At 38.8% G+C, this 19,712-nt stretch overlaps 4 protein-coding genes across 4 annotated transcripts; all 4 read left to right on the top strand.

Annotated features, from left to right (window-relative positions):
- Positions 1–962: 962 nt before the first annotated feature.
- On the top strand, positions 963–1,928 carry LOC137132835 (olfactory receptor 10J5-like). Its single transcript, XM_067515842.1, has one exon. It carries the CDS (start codon positions 963–965, stop codon positions 1,926–1,928), a length of 966 nt encoding a protein of 321 aa, XP_067371943.1.
- Positions 1,929–4,335: 2,407 nt separating this feature from the next.
- Positions 4,336–5,262, top strand: LOC137132834 (olfactory receptor 10J5-like). Its single transcript, XM_067515841.1, has one exon. The coding sequence runs from the start codon at positions 4,336–4,338 to the stop codon at positions 5,260–5,262; it is 927 nt and encodes a 308-aa protein (XP_067371942.1).
- A 2,651-nt stretch (positions 5,263–7,913) lies between these two features.
- LOC137133500 (olfactory receptor 6K3-like) lies at positions 7,914–9,471 on the top strand. Its single transcript, XM_067517169.1, has one exon. It carries the CDS (start codon positions 8,551–8,553, stop codon positions 9,469–9,471), a length of 921 nt encoding a protein of 306 aa, XP_067373270.1. The 5' UTR covers positions 7,914–8,550.
- A 4,896-nt stretch (positions 9,472–14,367) lies between these two features.
- On the top strand, positions 14,368–16,958 carry LOC137133499 (olfactory receptor 51L1-like). Its single transcript, XM_067517168.1, has one exon. The coding sequence runs from the start codon at positions 14,368–14,370 to the stop codon at positions 15,376–15,378; it is 1,011 nt and encodes a 336-aa protein (XP_067373269.1). The 3' UTR covers positions 15,379–16,958.
- Positions 16,959–19,712: the final 2,754 nt, after the last annotated feature.

Here is a 19,712-nt window from a genome sequence, read left to right as displayed (position 1 = left end):
CCACTAGAGGGCAGATACCTCTGTAATTGCAAAGTGTTTTGGGAAACATCCCAGAGTGGTGAAAATACACGAAGCAATTTTTTTTTTTCCTGCCACGGTGAAGCCTGTTAGTTTTTCTCTGAATATCACACCTTATTCTCACAGTAAATATCATGTAGAATGTAAATGTTGCTAGGTTACAAATAATAGAAAGTCATCAAGTTTATAAGTTGAATCCCACAAAGGTCATTTTTGGTATATGAATGATGTATGTAAAACATCAGATTTTAACTAAAATCACGTGTTAATGTGAGCAAACGCTTTCGTCACAGGAGGGACTTAAAAAATGTGTTATAGCGTTGGCTAGAATTCGACATAAGCTCAAAATAGGGTTAAAGGTTTTAAACTCAAATTTCAAAACCTTTTTATGAATAAGGAACTGCACACAAATAGCACTGTGTTTTTAATAATCTAATAAAATGTTTCAAATATGTAAATGAGGTATTTTAAGTATTTTACCATTGTTCACTCCAATTAGTCAAAGATGTATAGTAATAAACAGTTGAACAAGAAAACTTACATCCTCGTTGCAACTAATAGAAAATAATAATGTGAATAAAATATATGAATATACATAAATAAACATGTATATTCACTCTCAGATATAGTCAGTTTTCCCTGTGCCGAAAGATGACAGGGGCTGGTACCTGCGGTGGCCAATCAGTTTTTGGGGGCGGTCAGTTGGATGTTTAATGTTTGTTTTATATTCAGTGTTTTTACTCATATACCCCTTGGACTCAACCTGTCTTTTCTGTATTGTTGAGTTTGTTAGTATTTAACAATTTTTGAAATGTTTGCAACAGTTTGTATTTTAGAAATCAGGCTAATATAAAATATTTATTGAAATAAATGGGAACAATTATTTTTAATTAATTTCTCCATCACTTTCACTTTTCGTCTTCCAGCTTTGCTGTTGTACAGACATGAACAACAACAGTGTGAATCCCTCCTACTTTGAGTTCACCTTGTTCTCAAACTATGGTTCCCTAAAATATGTCTTCTTCAGTCTGTGTCTGCTGATCTACATGACTATAATCTCTGCTAATGTTGTCATTATTCTGACAGTCTGTCTGGACAAGTCTCTGCATCAGCCCATGTATATTTTCATCTGCTGTCTGTGTTTAAACTCTCTGTACGGCTCAGCCGGCTTCTTCCCCAGGTTCCTGATGGACATACTGTCTGACACTCACTTCATCTCACGTCCATTCTGCTTCCTTCAGTTATATGTTCTTTACACTTATGAAGGACATGACGTGTCTCTTCTCACTGTCATGGCCTATGACAGGTTTGTTGCCATTTGTCAGCCTTTACACTATCACAGTAAAATGACGTTTAGGAAGGTGCTGTATCTCTTGATTTTTGTCATGTTCTATCCTGTTTGTGTTATCAGCTACTTTTATTGTTTGTCCATTAGTTTGTCTTTGTGTGGAAATAAAATGCATAGGATTGTTTGCACTAACTGGTCCATAGTTCAGCTTTCCTGTGTGGACACAACTGTAAACAACATAACGGGACAGTTTATTGCAGTGACAATGATCTTTATTCCCCTGTTCCTTGTCCTGTACACCTACCTGCGCATTCTGCTCGTGTGCAGGAAAAGTTCATCTGAATTCAGAGGAAAGGCGTTACAAACCTGTCTGCCCCACATGGTGACTTTTGTCAATTTTTGCATTTCTCTGTTCTGTGAGATTTCACTGAGTCGATATAAATTTAATGACGTAAATCAACTTGTCATTGTTGTTTTATCTCTTGAGTTTCTAATCATTCCTCCCATCAGTAACCCTCTAATTTATGGCCTGAATCTTGCTCAGATCAGAAGAGTAATTTTTAGGGCTGTAAAGATTAACAAAATTATTCCTGTACTGAATGCAGCTCTGCATTTTGGATAATAAATACTCTAATCCCTAAATGCTTAATCATATGTATCTGTACTTTGTTTAATTTTGCACAAACATCTTGTGAAATACACTCACTGGCCACTTCATCCAAACTGATAGAGCAGCTCGGCCGTAAATTTTACTTTAACAAGGTTTTAAGTTTTCAGTTTTTAGCTAAAATTGTCAGAAAGCTTACAATCCCAATTAAAGTGGGTTGTGAAATGGTAAAGGAGCATTATCATTTTTCAAATAAAGTGTCCAGTGAATTGATAAAAATGACGCAACTTAAAAAGTTGACTTTGTGCAAAAAAGACAATTTAATCCTACAATGATTTGATGACAAGTTGAGCATAAATAGATGGTAAATCTGTAATATGTCCCATGGACTCTGTGTTCTTGCTTATGTTCAATCATTACACAATATTTTTTTTCTCGACAGACTGTAAATGGCCACTTTTTATCCAAAGTGCTTTATAATGTTAATTCCCATTCACTCACACAACAATAGCAGTCACTGAACCCCAACTTTCACCAAGCATATGCATATGAAACTCGTATATTCTTGCCCAAAGACACTTCGACATGTAGTTGGGATCGAACCACTGACCCTGTGTTCTATGGCCAACTGCCTTACTAACTGAGCTACAGCCGCCTCAAATACAGCTGTGGCGCAGGAAGGTAGAGAGGTTGTCCACAGTTGTTGGTTCAATCCCCAGCTCCTCCGGTCACATGTTGAAGTGTCCTTGAGCAAGACACTGAACCCCAACTTAGTTTCTCCTGGTGAGTGTTGGCCAGCTGCATAGCAGCTCCCCCATCAGTGTGTGAGTGTGTGTGTGATTGTGAGTGTGAATGGGTGAATAAGAAGCAGTGTAAAGGTCTTTGAGTGCCAACAGGTAGAAAAGTGCTATATAAGTGCTGAACATTTACCATATAGCAGACTGCAACATAAAGGCATGAATAAAGACAGAACAACACATCACACCCTGACCAGCACATTTTAAAAAACTCAGCAACACTGAATCCAGTCAGGTCCAAAGGGTTTTAAGACGGTCACTCTGATATGATATTCAGTTGCACTTTGGATGTGGGGACAAAGAGCTGAATCATTCATCCTAAAATTTATGGGAATTCAGCTAAATATTTTACCAACAAAATCATCAAACTACTGGAGAAACAGAGTGAGGAAATCTCCCCCACCCAGTAACATCTTTGAAAAAAACTCTTCCAAAAATGGGCCCTCACTTGTTGTAACGCTGAAAGTGGCTAATGTGCAGGAATATGCTCATTGTTTGTTTTGCTTAGCAACAGTCAAGTCCATTGTCAAGTTGGGGAACTATTTGTATTGGCTGAGCCAAATAAGTGATGGAATAAAAAGTGTATACTAGTTGTAGCTTATTGCTGTGAATTAAGAAATGGTGTTTGCAGAACCTTTGGATAAAAGTAATATCACACTGCTGTTGTCCTGAATATCAGCACTGCTGTGACATCTTCAGGCCTGCAACCGCATGTTAACCGTTAACATCACTAAGACTAGGAGATGAGTGAGGCTGATAACTTGTAAAAATCTGTTCATATGTAGTTTTTTTAATACGGACCTGAGCTAAGCTAATAGTGAACTAACTCAAATGAGCTGCGAGCACAATTCTGTTTTCCTGTGAATGTAATTTTAACCACATCACGTGTCCTGTGGACATAATAACAACATGTTGGCATGTGATGTAAATGGCGAGTTGCAAATCCGTTGATACTGAAAATGTCAATAAAACTTTACCAAACAATGTGTTTTTGTTGAACAAAATATCAGATGTTGCAGCAAAATGGATGTCGGAGAGCGATCTGGAAATGTGCTTTCTGAGACTAAAATGTAAGTAATTAAATGTGTTTGTTAGTGATTGATCATTGAGTTTAAGGGGGAGGATCTTTTGTTCCTTGTGTGCACACGCAACTGCTCTTAGTGTAACAGCAAAATAGGATAAAGCTTTAGCAGCTGTCTCAGTTTAGATCAGATCAGAGGAGGGTGCTGCATCTCTGAATTAACTTTCCTTTCATGAACTGACAGCCAAACAAATGTGAGTGAGTGTTAAAGTTCTGACAAACACAGTTGTTCTTCATAAGTTCAATAAACCACTTGTGGCAAAGCTGATTTAGCTCATGCCAGTGTTCACTGATTAGTTTGTGACATGTGTAAATGGACAGTTGTTGTACATATCTGATGACAAATGTTAGACTCGTATTTCAACATTTTTCCTGGCTAGTTTTTAAGTGAATGTTTTTGACTGACAGATGGTTGTTTGCTGCTTCTGTATCCATCCATGTGTTCAGGCTAACAGTGGATAGTTTGTAATGTAACTCCTCCTGTCTTTGAATCAATAATTTCTCAATCACTCTTTTCTTCATCCAGCTGTGCTGTTGTACAGACATGAACAACAACAGTGTGACTCCCTCCTACTTTGAGTTCACCTTATTCTCAGACTATGGTTCCCTCAAATATGTCTTCTTCAGTCTGTGTCTGCTGATCTACATGACTATAATCTCTGCTAATGTTGTCATTATTCTGACAGTCTGCCTGGACAAGTCTCTGCATCAGCCCATGTATATTTTCATCTGCTGTCTGTGTTTAAACTCTCTGTACGGCTCAGCCGGCTTCTTCCCCAGGTTCCTGATGGACTTACTGTCTGACACTCACTTCATCTCACGTCCGTTCTGCTTCACTCAGATGTATGTTATTCACACATATGCAGGACATGAGTTGACTCTTCTCACTGTCATGGCCTATGACAGGTTTGTTGCCATTTGTCAGCCTTTACACTATCACAGTAAAATGACATTTAGAACAGTTTTCTATCTTTTGTTTTTTGCTATGCTGTATCCAATTTGTTTTTTATGCTACTTTTTTTATCTGGCCACTAATGTGCCTTTGTGTGGAAATAAACTGCAAAGGATGTTTTGTTCTAACTGGTCAATAGTTAAGCTGTCTTGTGTTGAAGTAACTTTGATCAATATTACAGGTCAGTTTGTTGCTCTGGCATCAATTTTTACCCCAATGTTTTTTGTCCTGTACACCTACCTGCAGATTCTAATTGTTTGCAGTAAGAGTTCATCTGAATTCAGAGGAAAGGCCTTACAGACCTGCCTGCCCCACATAGTGACTTTTGTCAACTTTTGCATCTCAGTATTTTGTGAACTTTCACTTGGTCGATATGAGATTGATGAAGTAAATACATTTGTCATTGGTCTTCTATCTCTGGAGTTTCTGATCATTCCTCCCATCAATAATCCTCTAGTTTATGGCCTGAATCTTCCTCAGATCAGAGGAGCGATTATTAGATGTGTAAAATTTAAGTAATTCTTAAAAACAAAAGGCCCAACATGTATAATAGCAACTAATAAAGCCTTTCATCTCTGATAGTTACACACTGTACTGCAATAATATACTGACTCAGATGTTTCTGTACTTCATGTGTATTTGCCAAAAGGAGCTTTTATTGGAATAAACATTGTTTGGTACTTGGAAGGAGTTTGTAGATAGTACAACTGTAAAACAGCAAGAATATTTCTGTCTTTAAATGTGTCTTTATCTCCGCCAATTTTATGCTGACATACAATTCATGGAACATAAGTGCAAATGCAAACTTTTAACCTCAAGAAGCAGTTTCGACTCTCCAGCTGAACAACAAATGGCATGCATTTCAACTCCCAGAAACATTTAAATGATCTGATACAAATCCCTGAGAGAAACCAATGAAGTGAGCATTACTGAAACTGCTTAGTCGTAAAAAAAAATGTCATCACCAAGCACGCAAGTGGATCAATTTTAATCAAATCAAATGTATTTATACACTTTAAAGTCTCACATTTACCTCATAGGACTTTACAGTCTCTGCAACAAAGCACCTTAAAATCACATAGGAAACAACCCCTAAAAACCTGTAATGATGGGAAAAAATTTAAAGAAATCTTAGAGGATGAACCTTTTCAATGACAAAACAGAATTCATCTACGCAAGTGATGTTGAGTGTACATAACCAAGCAATCAAAGTATATGTACAACTATAGAGAATCACAATTTTCTGGAATTTGTTAAATTTCTAGCTGCAGATGTGAACTAATGTCAGACTTTGGTACCAGCACTAGTGCAGGTAAGAATACAACACATTGCAATAAATAAGTTTAAATTAAACAAATGTATGAAATAGTGCCTCTGCATCTGCTAGTGACAGAAATAATTGAATTTTGATATGTCACAGGGTTGAAGGAGCAGGGCTAAATGTGACACCAACATTCTTTACTGCCAAGCTTTAAGAAATCCTATAAATGTTAAAAGTTACTGTTAATTGATCAAATTTGTGTGTTTTATTTAGGAGCATTACATTGTGAGGTATCCATTTTCAAAGTGTTTAACTACACACATACAACAGACTATCATCAGCATAGCAGTGAAAGTAGATTCATGCCTGTATAGGATTTGGCTGATAGGGGAAGTATAAAAAGAGCTGTTTGTGTGTGTGTGTGTGTGTGTGTGTGTGTGTGTGTGTGTGTGTGTGTGTGTGTGTGTGTGTGTGTGTGTGTGTGTGCATGTATGTGTGTGTGTGTGTCAGTTTGCAACCCACATGGCACTGCTGTGTGTAGCCAAAGGTTATTATGAGGTAAGAGCTGTAACACTATCACACCACATAAAATTAATGTCAATCAGTCGACTGTCAATGTGTAAATGCCTTTTGAATGAACATCTGATATATTTTGCTCCTATAAATGGTAAACTGCATATTTATTTTTAGTATCAATTTTATGCATATTCGGCACAAACATTTGATTGACTCAGGTTTATGATTTAGTTCTGGAATCAGGTTGGGTAAAAAAGTCCCTCAGTGTGACAGACCAAAGGCCTTTAAAAAGCATCACAATTTGACGCCTTAGGAAGTGTCAATATCTGATGGTGTGGGATGAGAACATGCTGCTGCAACAGAATGATAAAGCCTAATACACAGCTAAGGTGATTGTACAAGTTACTTATTCTATCGGCTATTTCTATTCTGCCTATACTTTACACTACACATCAGAAGTGGGAAAAAAATGTAATCTTAGTTGTAGGTCATGATTCTGTTTATATATCGCTATCAAAAGGACTGTTATATGATCATTTGGCCAGATCTCCCATCTCTTCCTTAACCTGCATTTGTATATGAAATGTAAGATACAAATACTGTGGCGTTTCCCTGAGCCAAAATCCCACATCCTGTCCATAGCAGCTCAAAGGGTAGAGTATCAGTCTGGGATACAGAAGTCTGCAGGATCAAATCCCAGCCAATGCACCACATGTGTCCTTGAGTGAGACACTCAAGGCTCCAGAAGCACTGCCTGTTGCTGCCCACTGCTCCACCCAGGTGGATGGGTTAAATGCAGAGGATAAATTTAATTGTAACCTGCGTATGTGGTCAATAAAAACCAGTCAGAAATATTGTGGTTGGGGGGTGGATTTTAACAAGCCCCCCTGCTCTCCCCCTAGGGGCAGACATTCATCACATGTGACATTCACCACATGTGCATTAAAGCCACAGGCTGCATCCAAGACACTAATCTCTAATGCAACCACAAGGAGGCACAAGCCAGTGTCTTTGTGCTGGTCCCGAGTCTGGATAAATGCAGATGATATGAGGACTTGTAAGCAATGAAAAGGAAACAGCTGAAAGGAAAAGAAGTAAATAATGTTACAATCACTGCGGTTATATGGACTTAAGTAACCAGGTTACAGTCAACTTTCTCATATATATTACAGTTATATGAATGTATAAGTCTCGAGATTGGGCCCAGAACATTTCTTTTTCATAGTAATGAGGAGGGTATATTATAGCACTTATTGTTATTACTAAAATTGTGTAGTAAAATTCAAAGTTCAGAGGTCGTTAGATGACTATTTCCATGAGCAGTGCATTTGTTGGGGGATGCACATGCAGTGTTCCCAGTTCCTTCTGGGCCTGTGGGTCCATGTGACTGCTCAGCAAACAGGATAAAAGCGGAGCGGTTGCATCAGTCTGGTTAGATCAGAGGAGGATTGTTTTTCTAATACTTTTCCATTAATGGGCTGATGTGGTGAGTATGAGTGAACAGTGAAGAAGGTTGTCAGTTGTGGAAATAGACGATAGCAACAGAGGAGACTGATGTTTAATTTCTGTGATCATTTTTGTGTTTGTGAGAAGTCAGTACTGGCATATGTTTACTTTGTAATCTAGTCCACAGCAATGTGCATTAAGCACCAGTTGGCTGTGACTGGTTAGAACAGTCATCCATGAGACACAGGGTCAGGGGTTCAACTCCCTGTTCTTCCTGGCTACATGTCAAAGTGTTGCTGTGTGAGAAACTGAAGCCTGCATTGCTCTTAGTGTCTGCTAATTTGTGTCATTAGTATTAGTTGTTTAGTAACTTTAAGCAATATGTGCAAATTATTATTCAGATAATTCATCAATTCTTGAAGCCTTTTTGACTCTTTTTGAATGACATGAAATTATTTGAATTATGTGAATGCAGTCCTGTGTTTTTACTTGTTAAATCAAAATTTTAACTCACATCATTTGGACTTTTTTATTTCACGTTTCATTTCTTACATTATGTCTTCCAGCTGTGCTGTTGTACAGACATGAACAACAACAGTGTGACTCCCTCCCACTTTGAGTTCACCTTATTCTCAGACTATGGTTCCCTCAGATCACTTTTCTTCAGTCTGTGTCTGCTGATCTACATGACTATAATCTCTGCTAATGTTGTCATTATTCTGACAGTCTGCCTGGACAAGTCTCTGCATCAGCCCATGTATATTTTCATCTGCTGTCTGTGTTTAAACTCTCTGTACGGCTCAGCCGGCTTCTTCCCCAGGTTCCTGATGGACATACTGTCTGACACTCACTTCATCTCACGTCCACTCTGCTTTGTTCAGATTTATGTTATTCACACTTACAAAGCTCATGAGTTGACTCTCCTCAGTGCAATGGCATGTGACAGATTTATTGCTATTTGTCAGCCTTTACACTATCACAGTAAAATGACATCCAGGGTTGTGGGACAACTTGTGATTTGTACTGTTCTGTGTCCTGCATGCATCTTAGGCTACTTTACATATCAGTCCAGCAGTTTGTCTTTGTGTGGATATAAACTGCACAGGATTGTTTGCACTAACTGGTCCGTAGTTCAGCTTTCTTGTGTGGACACAACTATGATCATCACAGTAGGTCAGTTTCTCGCTGTGACAACAATCTTTATCCCCCTGTTCTTTGTCCTGTACACCTACCTACGTATTCTGCTTGTTTGCAGGAGAAGTTCCTCTGAATTCAGAGGAAAGGCCTTACAGACCTGCCTGCCCCACATAGTGACTTTTGTCAATTTTTGCATTTCTCTGTTCTGTGAATTTTCGCTGAGTCTTTCTAAGGTTGGTGAAGTTAATCCATTTGTCATAGTTACTTTGTCTCTTGAGTTTCTGATCATCCCTCCCCTCAGTAACCCTCTAATTTATGGCCTGAATCTTCCTCAGATAAGAGGAGTGATTTATGGATTTCTAAAGTAAAAAACAGAAAAATAATAACTGTCTATAATTTATATAATTGCAAATAGATTTTTAGATTTGTAACAATAGGTAAATTTGTTCATCTTACATATTGCAATGACCCAACAAGCAGGAATAGAACTAATTAAGCTTTAATTATTAGTAATGATTCAAAATAGATAGATGCATCAATTTCCACTGTTTTCTAGGCTTGGGTCCAATTCTCAACACACCCCAGAAGTGCTTCATATGATCTCCTCTCTCAAATACTATTGTACATGAGAAACAAAACATATTGTGACTATGTTTGGGTTCTAGTGTAAAACTGATAAATGTATCAATCTTTGTTATCACAATCTGGAACAAATTAGGCTCTGAACCCATACACATTACTTTTTGTCAGATAAGCCTTAAAAACATTTTCTGAATATTCTTGATTATTGTGTTAATCAAAAGGGCATGTTCAGCCTCATTTGAGGAGAATGAAAATGTGTGTTTATTAAATCCCTTCTATGCTTAAAAATTAGTGTATGATATAAATAAATTAAGCTGCAATGATGAGCTGTGATTGGTGTTTTTGTGGCATAATTAAGTCAAAATCGTTGGACTGCACTGTCGGGTATTGAGGGATGTCCCCGACAGGTATGTTGGGAATGATTGACAGCTACCCATCATTCCCACTCATGAGAATATTAATGGCAAACAGCTTTATGACATCAAAAAAAAAATAAAATGATGCTAGTGGGGCAGTCAAAAGAATCATTTGTTTGTGATTTAGGGTGGGTGGAGGGAGCTATAATGCAGAGTTTTTAGCAAGTTTGTTAGTTATTTGTCCTGCTAGCTAGCTCGGCTAGCGTCAGATAAATGTGACTTAGCTGGATTTGTATGCTCATAAACCAGCGTTACTGTTTGCTTCATGAAAGTTGGCTAAAATAAAACAGAGCTGTCCTGTGATAGTCTGACAGTGACAGTCAGATTATGGCAGGGGGGGAGATTGTGTTGTGCAGATCTCTGCTACGTCATTGTCCAGTGGTAGTTGACTCTTAGATATTTCCCACTTAACATGACTTTCCTTAACATGAATCCTTTAGGATGACTTAGGATAATGTTTTTTAACTTTAGTGCGTATTTTATATTTTACTTTATAAATATCAATAGTTGTTTATTGAGGGACAAATAAATATTAGGCCTCTTGTAGTATTTGAACGATTATTGCTAAATCAATTGAGTTAGTTGCAGTCTTCCCATTTGCTACATTTATTAGAATATTTTTTGCAACAGTACAATACAGTTTGCTAATATGAACAATCATGCTTTCATATCTACAGCTGAGTTGGGTTTTTGATGTAGTACATTGTTTTATTCAACTGAACCAAAATATCACAAACTTAAAATAAGTGTGATGTAAACTATGCTAAATATGATTATTAGTTCTGCCCACAGAAAAAAAGACTGTGATGTTAAATACTGATCACTAAGTAGGTTGGTTATAATATACAGATTAAAAAATATAGCATGTGTATTATTTTTAGTGTTGGCTTGTTTTTATTGTTGCACTTAAAAATAGATGCTGGTTTATTGTTTCATTCCAGGCAAAAATCTGTTGATTTCAGTTTATCATGTGCAATGGCCAAACAAACAGTAACAGATCCAAAATCAATTCAAATATTAGTATTATTCTTTCGTTTGATTGTTTTTATTGTTCGCACATTGATATGAATGGTGGCCCACTGTGTTTTTACTGTAAGTAATAGCATGATTTATTTTCTGATGACCTTGGGCTTGGCCTATGTTATTTATTCATATAAAACAAATCTCTAGAACAGCCTTCCTCCACCTACGGAACATTGCCAAAATTAGGAGCATCCTGTCTCAAAGTGATGCCGAAAAATTAGTTCATGCATTTGTTACCTCTAGGTTAGACTACTGTGGTTCCCAGAATTTCCAAAGGTAGAATGGGAGGCAGAGCCTTTAGCTATCAAGCTCCTCTCTTGTGGAACCAGCTCCCAGTTCAGATTCGGGAAGCAGACACCTTCTCTACTTTTAAGTCTAGGCTTAAAACCTTCATCTTTAATGAAGCATATAGTTAGTTATAGTTATGCAGTTATAGGCTTAGACTGCTGGGGGACCCACCCCCCAATGCACTGAGCTCCTTTCCTCCTCTTGACCCTCTCTCCTCTCCTCTCACCCCACAATTGTCACCACTGTATGACATTAACTCTGTGTGTTTTCTCCCGTAGTTGTCTTTGTCCTTCTCTGTCTCCCTCTCTCTGTCCCTTTCTGCAGGTGTCCCCAGCTTTGAAGTTGTGTGTTTTCTAGTATGCAGCTACTGGTCCTACCAACCTGCCTGATGTTCTGTTGTTGCTTTTCGCCATCTACACTCACCTTGATTGTTCAAGCCCACCTTGAGTCTGATACTGGTAGAAGTTTCTACTGTTAATTACATTTCCACTCCATTGTCACCCAGCGCTTTATTAGCGGGTATTTGTTGGGTTTTCTTTATAATTATCTAAGGCCTTGACCTTTTATGTAAATTGCCTTGAGTGTCAGGATCTGGGATTTGGACCAATCTTTTCAGGTCATTTGGGCTGCTCCTAATCTCCTGCCTGACACACATACACAACTTCACATGATTGCCCAGCTGCTCCCTGTTTCCAATCACCTGATTCCTTTTTCAATCCAGTCTCCAGCCAATTCATTTGCTTTTTGCCTGATTGACTCTTTTTCCTCTCTGCTAACGACTTTTCATTCATGTTTCTTCTGGTACTGTTCCCATGTTTACCCCTACTTCGCGCTTGCTTCTCTAGTTTCCCTTTGTATTGTTCATGTTTAGTTTTCCTCATGTTTAGTCACAATAGATTTCTTTATTATACTAAAACCTTCTGTTTGTCATGCTCATGTTCTGTGCTCTTGACCCTGCTCTCATAAGTTTAGCTTTCTTGTGCTGCAGTAATTTTTAGTTTTGTCTTGTGTCTTCTGCTTATTATCTTTGAGTTGTGAAACGAACCCTTTCGGTCTTGCTCCTAGGTCCACCCTTTATCCAAACCATGAAATGCTGATCTAATACTCATGGACCCAACAAACTGAGCAAGAGTGACTAAAGTGATACACAGCTAAAAGTTTCTCAGCTCTCATGACAAATGACAGATTGGGTTCTAATGGAGAAAATGTTGATTTCTCAGCCCTGTTTAATGGAAATTCCAGCTACATCACTATTGATAGCAAAAACAGCCACTCTAACACACAGTTTATCACTTATGATCAAACATAAACATTAGTCCAGGTTATTCAAAAAAGTTTAATGATAAAGCTGATCAAAAGGTCTGAGTCCTGTGCCATGCACCAGGGCTTTGACCCTTCACAACAGGAATACATTTATTTCCTGCCCACCAGAAGTGCTACATCCCTTCAGTGCCCCGAAGTCTCAGTCATTCCCCTTAAACTTTTCCAGGACCCCATCCTCCTACAGTCACAAGGGTCACCTGCCAACCCCCTCTCTTGCTCCTTGCTCTTGCATGACAAAGATCACTAGGCTAACTCCATATCTCTAGGACAATCAACACCATATTCTTCCATGCTCTAGAAGTTTGCCCATGTCATGCCCATAGGCTGCTTAGGTCCTGCCAGCTAACCACAGACCTTTATCGTGACCAAGCCTGCATCTCTGAGTTCCAACCCACAGTTGTCAACTAAGCTTTTGTCAGAGTCTCCTAGTTAAGAGTTCTTACCAGGACCAGGACCCTGGTGTTCTCCTACTGCCCTCTCTTACAGAGTCAACTGTTGCTCTGGCAGGCAGAAACCCCCGACAACCTCACTAAAAAAGTAGGGGCACTTCAGAAAGTGGCTGACTCCCAAGCCACAACAGTCCACAATTTAGCAGGCTGCCATATGCCTGCTGCAAACCAATGCTCAGCCAACACCCACATGTTGAGTATCACCACATTGGCTCTGATGATTTGTCCACCCTATTTTAAAGCTTTGCCCCCAACAAATCCTCCTTGCTTAAGAGAGGTTTTTCTGGCTCCTTTGAGCTTGTGAGGTTCTCGGCCCAAGTTGGAAACTAGTTTGTTAGGAAAGAAGAACTTACTGACTACATATACGATATAATAGGCCTAGCTATATCCACACCAGTGCTCACATAATGTGCATTTGGATATTAACACCTGCCATGCACTTAACATGGGTGGATTTTCTGTTTGTTGAATAGGCTACGCCTCAGAAGACTGTCCAGCACACTGACAGGTAAATGTTAGTAACAAAATAGTTGTGAAAAAATGCTATTCTGAGAGTCTGCGGTACATTCTGTACTACAAGCTTTAATTAACAAGCAGTGTTCAAATCAGCTGATTGAATATGTCTCTGTGTTGGGATGGTAACTTCTCTCATTTCTTGTCATTAGTAGACTTCTCATTTGTGTTTGTGTTTTACATCAAACATGGATCCATGGAAACAAGGTTGGGAACCACTGCACCTGCAAAACAGGACAAAAGCTGAGCAGCTGGCTCACATTGGTTGGATCAGAGGAAGATGCTGTAGGTGTCATATTTAATTTCACATGAACTGACAAAGACTCTTTAATAACTTATAACTGTGTCACAGAACACACAAGTGATTTCTACTGTAACGACTTTGCGAACAGTGATCATCAACAGTTAGCATCAGTGAACAGTCAGTCAGTCTGTTTATTGTCTGTCATTTCCATGTATGTGAGCTGTCATTACTGCCTTATGCTCCCTTTTTACTTTAATACTACTCTGGATATTATACTACTCTTCTGAGGTTTTGAAGTGTTAGAACATCACAATTTTTAGACGTAAGTACAATCTTATAGAATTTTGGGGATTTGTTTGACTGCTATAAAATTTCTTGTATATACGTAGACTTATGTTGTCTTGTTAAAATGCAAGTTGGAGCAAAATGTCATTTTTATTTTTGTGTTTCACCTCTGATTTCTCATTTTTACTCTTCCAGCTCTGTTGTATAGACATGAACAACAACAGTGTGACTCCCTCCTACTTTGAGTTCACCTTATTCTCAGACTATGGTTCCCTCAAATATGTCTTCTTCAGTCTGTGTCTGCTGATCTACATGACTATAATCTCTGCTAATGTTGTCATTATTCTGACAGTCTGTCTGGACAAGTCTCTGCATCAGCCCATGTATATTTTCATCTGCTGTCTGTGTTTAAACTCTCTGTACGGCTCAGCCGGCTTCTTCCCCAGGTTCCTGATGGACATACTATCTGACTCTCACTTCATCTCACGTCCGTTCTGCTTCATTCAGGTTTACGTTATTCACACTTACAAAGCTCATGAGGTGAATATTCTCACTGTCATGGCTTATGACAGGTTTGTTGCTATTTGTCAGCCTTTACACTATCACAGTAAAATGACTTTCAGGAAGGTGATACAACTTTTGATTTTTGTTGTGCTGTACTCTGGTTGTCTTATCGACTTTATTTTCTATCTGACCATCCATTTGCCTTTGTGTGGAAACAAATTGCACAGGATCTTTTGCAACAACTGGTCCATAGTTCAGCTCTCTTGTGCCAACACAGCTGTAATGAACGTAGGAGGCCTGTGTATTGCTGTGGCATCTATCTTTATCCCCCTGTTCTTTGTCCTGTACACCTACCTGCGTATTCTGATTGTTTGTAGACGAAGTTCCTCTGAATTCAGAGGAAAGGCCTTACAAACCTGCCTGCCTCATATAGTGACTTTTGTCAATTTTTGCATCTCAGTATTTATTGAAGTTTCACTGAGTCAATACAAGATTGATGAAGTAAATCCATTGATTGTTGTTGTTCTATCTCTGGAGTTTCTGATCATCCCTCCCATCACTAACCCTATAGTTTATGGCCTGAAGCTGCCTCAGATCAGAGGAGCAATTTCTGGGTTTTTAATACATAAAATTGTTCTCTCCATGTAATGCAATGAACCACAAGCACAAACTGTAACAGTAGTTATGACCCCACATAGTGACTTTTTTTAACTTTTGCATCTCAGTTTGTGAAGCTTCACTGAGTGATTATAAGGTGGATGAAGTAAATCCACTTATTATTGTTGTTTTATCTCTAGAGTTTCTCTCTATTCCTCCCATCACTAATCCTCTAGTTTATGGCCTGAAGCTGCCTCAGATCAGAGGAGTGATTTCTGGGTTTCTAAACGTCCACAGAATAGTTCTTAAATTATTCACGCACAGTGAATTTTCATTAACTTTTAAATTGCTGTTATTTATGTTGTTGCACTAGAACATTGTAAATGCAAAATATATTTACATGTATTCTGTTCACATTTGTTAAACAAAACTGAATAACAAAAATGATTATAATTTACAGGTAGGTGGCCGAAATAACAGAAACATTTTTTAGTGTAAAGAAGCTTGTAGGAATTTCTCACTTTTTAACCTACACACAGAACAATCCTGATTAAAACAAACTCAACTGGTTGTCAACACCATTTGATATTTTTGTAACTGTCATTTCTTGTTGATAAGAATTTATTTGCAACTTCTCAATCAAACATAAATGCAGGTAATATCGTTGTATTTGAACTTTTGAGCTTGCGTCCTTCAACCCTGCAGACATGAGAAGCAACAACAGCCTGAAACCTTTATAATTTGAGTTCACCTTATTCTCAGACTATGGTTCCCTCAGATCACTTTTCTTCAGTCTGTGTCTGCTGATCTACATGACTATAATCTCTGCTAATGTTGTCATTATTCTGACAGTCTGCCTGGACAAGTCTCTGCATCAGCCCATGTATATTTTCATCTGCTGTCTGTGTTTAAACTCTCTGTACGGCTCAGCCGGCTTCTTCCCCAGGTTCCTGATGGACATACTGTCTGACACTCACTTCATCTCACGTCCATTCTTTCTTTCAGATTTATGTTATATACACATGTGTGGGACATGAGTTGACTCTTCTCACTGTCATGGGCTATGACAGATTTATTGCTATTTGTAAGCCTTTACACTATCACAGTAAAATGACATTTAGGAACCTTTTGATTTTTGCTGTGTTGTATCCTGTTTGGTTTTTCGGATACTTTATGTATTTCTCTATCAGTTTGCCTTTGTGTAGATATAAACTACACAGTTTGTTATGCACCTGTTACTCAACTTTTCTGTTTGGACACGACTGTAAATCGCATAGCAGGTCAGTTTCTTGCAGGGGCCTTGATCTTTGTCCCCCTGTCCTTTGTCCTGTACACCTGTGTGTTCTGCTCGTGTGCAGGAGAAGTTCCTCTGAATTCAGAGGAAAGGCCTTACAAACCTGCCTGCCCCACATAGTGACTTTTGTCAACTTTTGCTTCGCAGTCTTCTGTGAGTTTACACTGAGTCAGTATAAGATTGATGAAGCAAATAAATATGTTACTGTTGTTTTACCTCTGTATTTTCTGATCATCCCTCCCATCAACAATCCTCTTGTTTATGTGAAACAATGTATAACTCTATATGTACTTTCATCTCTAAGAAATCTGTAAGAAAGTAAAATCTGGATAAGGAAGATTTTGTTGCTTGAGTTATTTTGAAGGAGTGTGGTTGTTATCATTTTTCTTAGATATTGTACTGTTTAAAATAGTTTTTCTGTGAGCTGGTGTATTAGAGAATAAGCTATAATAAAACCAGAAAGAAACATTAACCACAAGCAGCAGTTCAAGTTTAGCAGTTTTAGAGACACCATGAAAAGAGTTAAAATATATATTTTATGTAAAGTGAGTTGAGAAATTGTGAACACCGACAGCACGAGCTGCTCAGGGTTTAGTGTCTTGACCAAGCACATGTTGACATGGACAGAAGGAGCTGGAGATTGAACCACCGACCATTAATTCCAAAGCCACAGTCTCACCAATGAAGGCCTTTTAGCAACACACAGCCTATTTTAGTGTTTCATAAGCAGATGATAGATGCTGTTAAAATTCAAAACGTGCCCCTGAAGATACCTTGATGGTTTGTACAGTTAGCTTGCTGCCACTTCCTGATTAGTACGGCTCTCCTTCCTAATCCCCGTTCTACTCCTCATTGGTCTGGCTTGCAGAATCTCCTAACCTTCCTTTATTTTCCTCCACCTACCATCAGAGCCTACGAATTACATGCCTGACAACTATATGAACTAAGCCCACAAACACTTTAGGGCATCTGTGATTCAGTGTGAGCAGTTTGCCAACTCTGTAACTTTGTCAAGCCTTTGTTTAGTTTAACTTTGAGACCACTTTTGTGTTGGTTGTGTCTTTACCCTAAAGAATAAGCCTTGTTGGGTTTTTTCTATTTTTATTGGAGATTAGTGTTGCCTGCTTAACACTGTTTTGTTTTTTCATACTTCTTTTTTGTATAGATCTATTGCTTATTGCAATTCCCTCCTAAACTATGTTTTTCAACCCATCTGCAAGTAAGGACACTAATCAGGGAAATAAGAATTCAGTCATTATTCTATAATACTTCCTTTACTCGCATGTTTCTCCTGTGTCCCGTGAAAATGAGCACCACCTACCAGTCAGAAGGTTCCAGTCAGACTTATGCCATCTTTCCCAACATCAGCTTATACCAATCACTTCCCTTTATCTTCATTAAAATTTTTGAAACCAACTTGCCTTGTGTGAGTTTCTTTCTTGGTCCCTCAAACCATTCTCATTATAATTGGTAGAAAATAAACCCTGAGGACAAAGAGTAAGAAGGGTTTATGGAGCCTTTTCTCAACATGACTCAGCTCTTGTGGGATTAAGTTCAGATTAACAGTCTAGAACACCACAGCTGAGCCACCTCTCTCTTTTCTCCCTCTGCAATTCTAGGCACCACATCCTCTCACTCGAATGCAGAACCAAGATCCTCCCAGCTGGAATGAAGAATACCAGTAGCTGAAGAGCCTTTTTCGTCCAGTGCTCTACAATTTGAATTTCAATAATCTTTGTTCTTCACTCAATGCTCCTGAGTAGCTCAGCTCTCAGAAAGCGCCACATCTCCTGGTTTTCTGTGGAACTCTCTCCAGAGTTCCTCCCACGTCCCAGCTCCTCAGCAGCCTGTGTTAAGTCTCAGAGTACTCCATTGATTTTCACAGCAGCACCTGGAACAAGTCAGTGTGAAAGCAGAGAAGTGCATCTTCCATTCACCCACCAACTTCCTGGATGTCAGGACAGAACAATGACCCAGCCCTGTCCATCTTGCAATGGTGCCATGGTTCCTGCATATTTTATTTCATTTCCCAAGCTACCTTCCACCAAAAAGGACCTCAGAAATCCTGGTCCAGCATGTCTTCATCTCCATGGCTTCCCCCACAATCTTCTGTCTGACAGTGGGCCTCAGATTACAGCCCAGTCGTGGGCAGAAATCTGTAGGTTTCTCCATCTTGTTTCAATCGGTTGCTGCATCTCCATTAGTCTATCCTTGCGTTTCCATTCACAGTCTAAGGGACAGATGGAAAATCTAAATCAGGATCTAAAAATTGGACTCTGCTTCCTCTGCTGTCATGATCTTACATCATGGGCCAAGAACGTGGTCTGGTTTGATTACAATCACAACTCACAACTCCCTGCCACCCTCTGCCATGGGATTGACCCTTTACCAGACAGTCTATGGCTATCAACCACCACTATTCGGTACCCAGAAAACAGAGGCAGCTCAAGCCTTAGAGATGCCACTTGGCCTTGAGGAGAGCTCACTGGACGTTTCTTTGATCTGTCCAAGGCTACAAAAAATTGGGTGAATACACACTATGTGCCAGCACTAGATACCAAGACAGACAGAAGGTAGAAGAAGTTCTCCTCATCTGACCTCCAGATCTCCACCAACTGTCTGGTTCATCAATGGCTCTCTGGCTTGCACAGTAAGACCGAGGAGCACTCCTGGGTCCCAGCTAGATTCATCGTATATCCTGAACTGATCTTAGTGTCATGACCATTCTTTGCAAGACATCCATTGCGGTGGGGTGCTGTCACATCTCTGCCCAACCACTGGTAGTCCTAGAATACTATTCTCCTTAAATGTAAAAATTCAATAGCTAGATAAACTATTTCTTCATAAAACCTCCAAGGAAGCGACTGTGTGTTGTAATAGGCAGGATTTTACTGAAGAAAAGGTGAAAAAAATGCAAAACAAAAAAATGCACACAGTAAATAATTGGTAGTAAATAATGTTTCCTATACCCGTAAGTACTGAACAATAAGAAAATTCTATTCAATATAGGTATCAATGTTAATCAATATGTTTACAAGTTAAAGTCACTCACTGTAAATGCCTCGTAGTGAACTGTGCCCCCAGTAATAAA

The sequence above is a fragment of the Channa argus genome, chromosome 9, assembly GCF_033026475.1.
Source record: "Channa argus isolate prfri chromosome 9, Channa argus male v1.0, whole genome shotgun sequence".
Lineage (NCBI taxonomy): Eukaryota > Metazoa > Chordata > Actinopteri > Anabantiformes > Channidae > Channa > Channa argus.
This window is presented reverse-complemented; position numbering and strand designations above follow the sequence as displayed.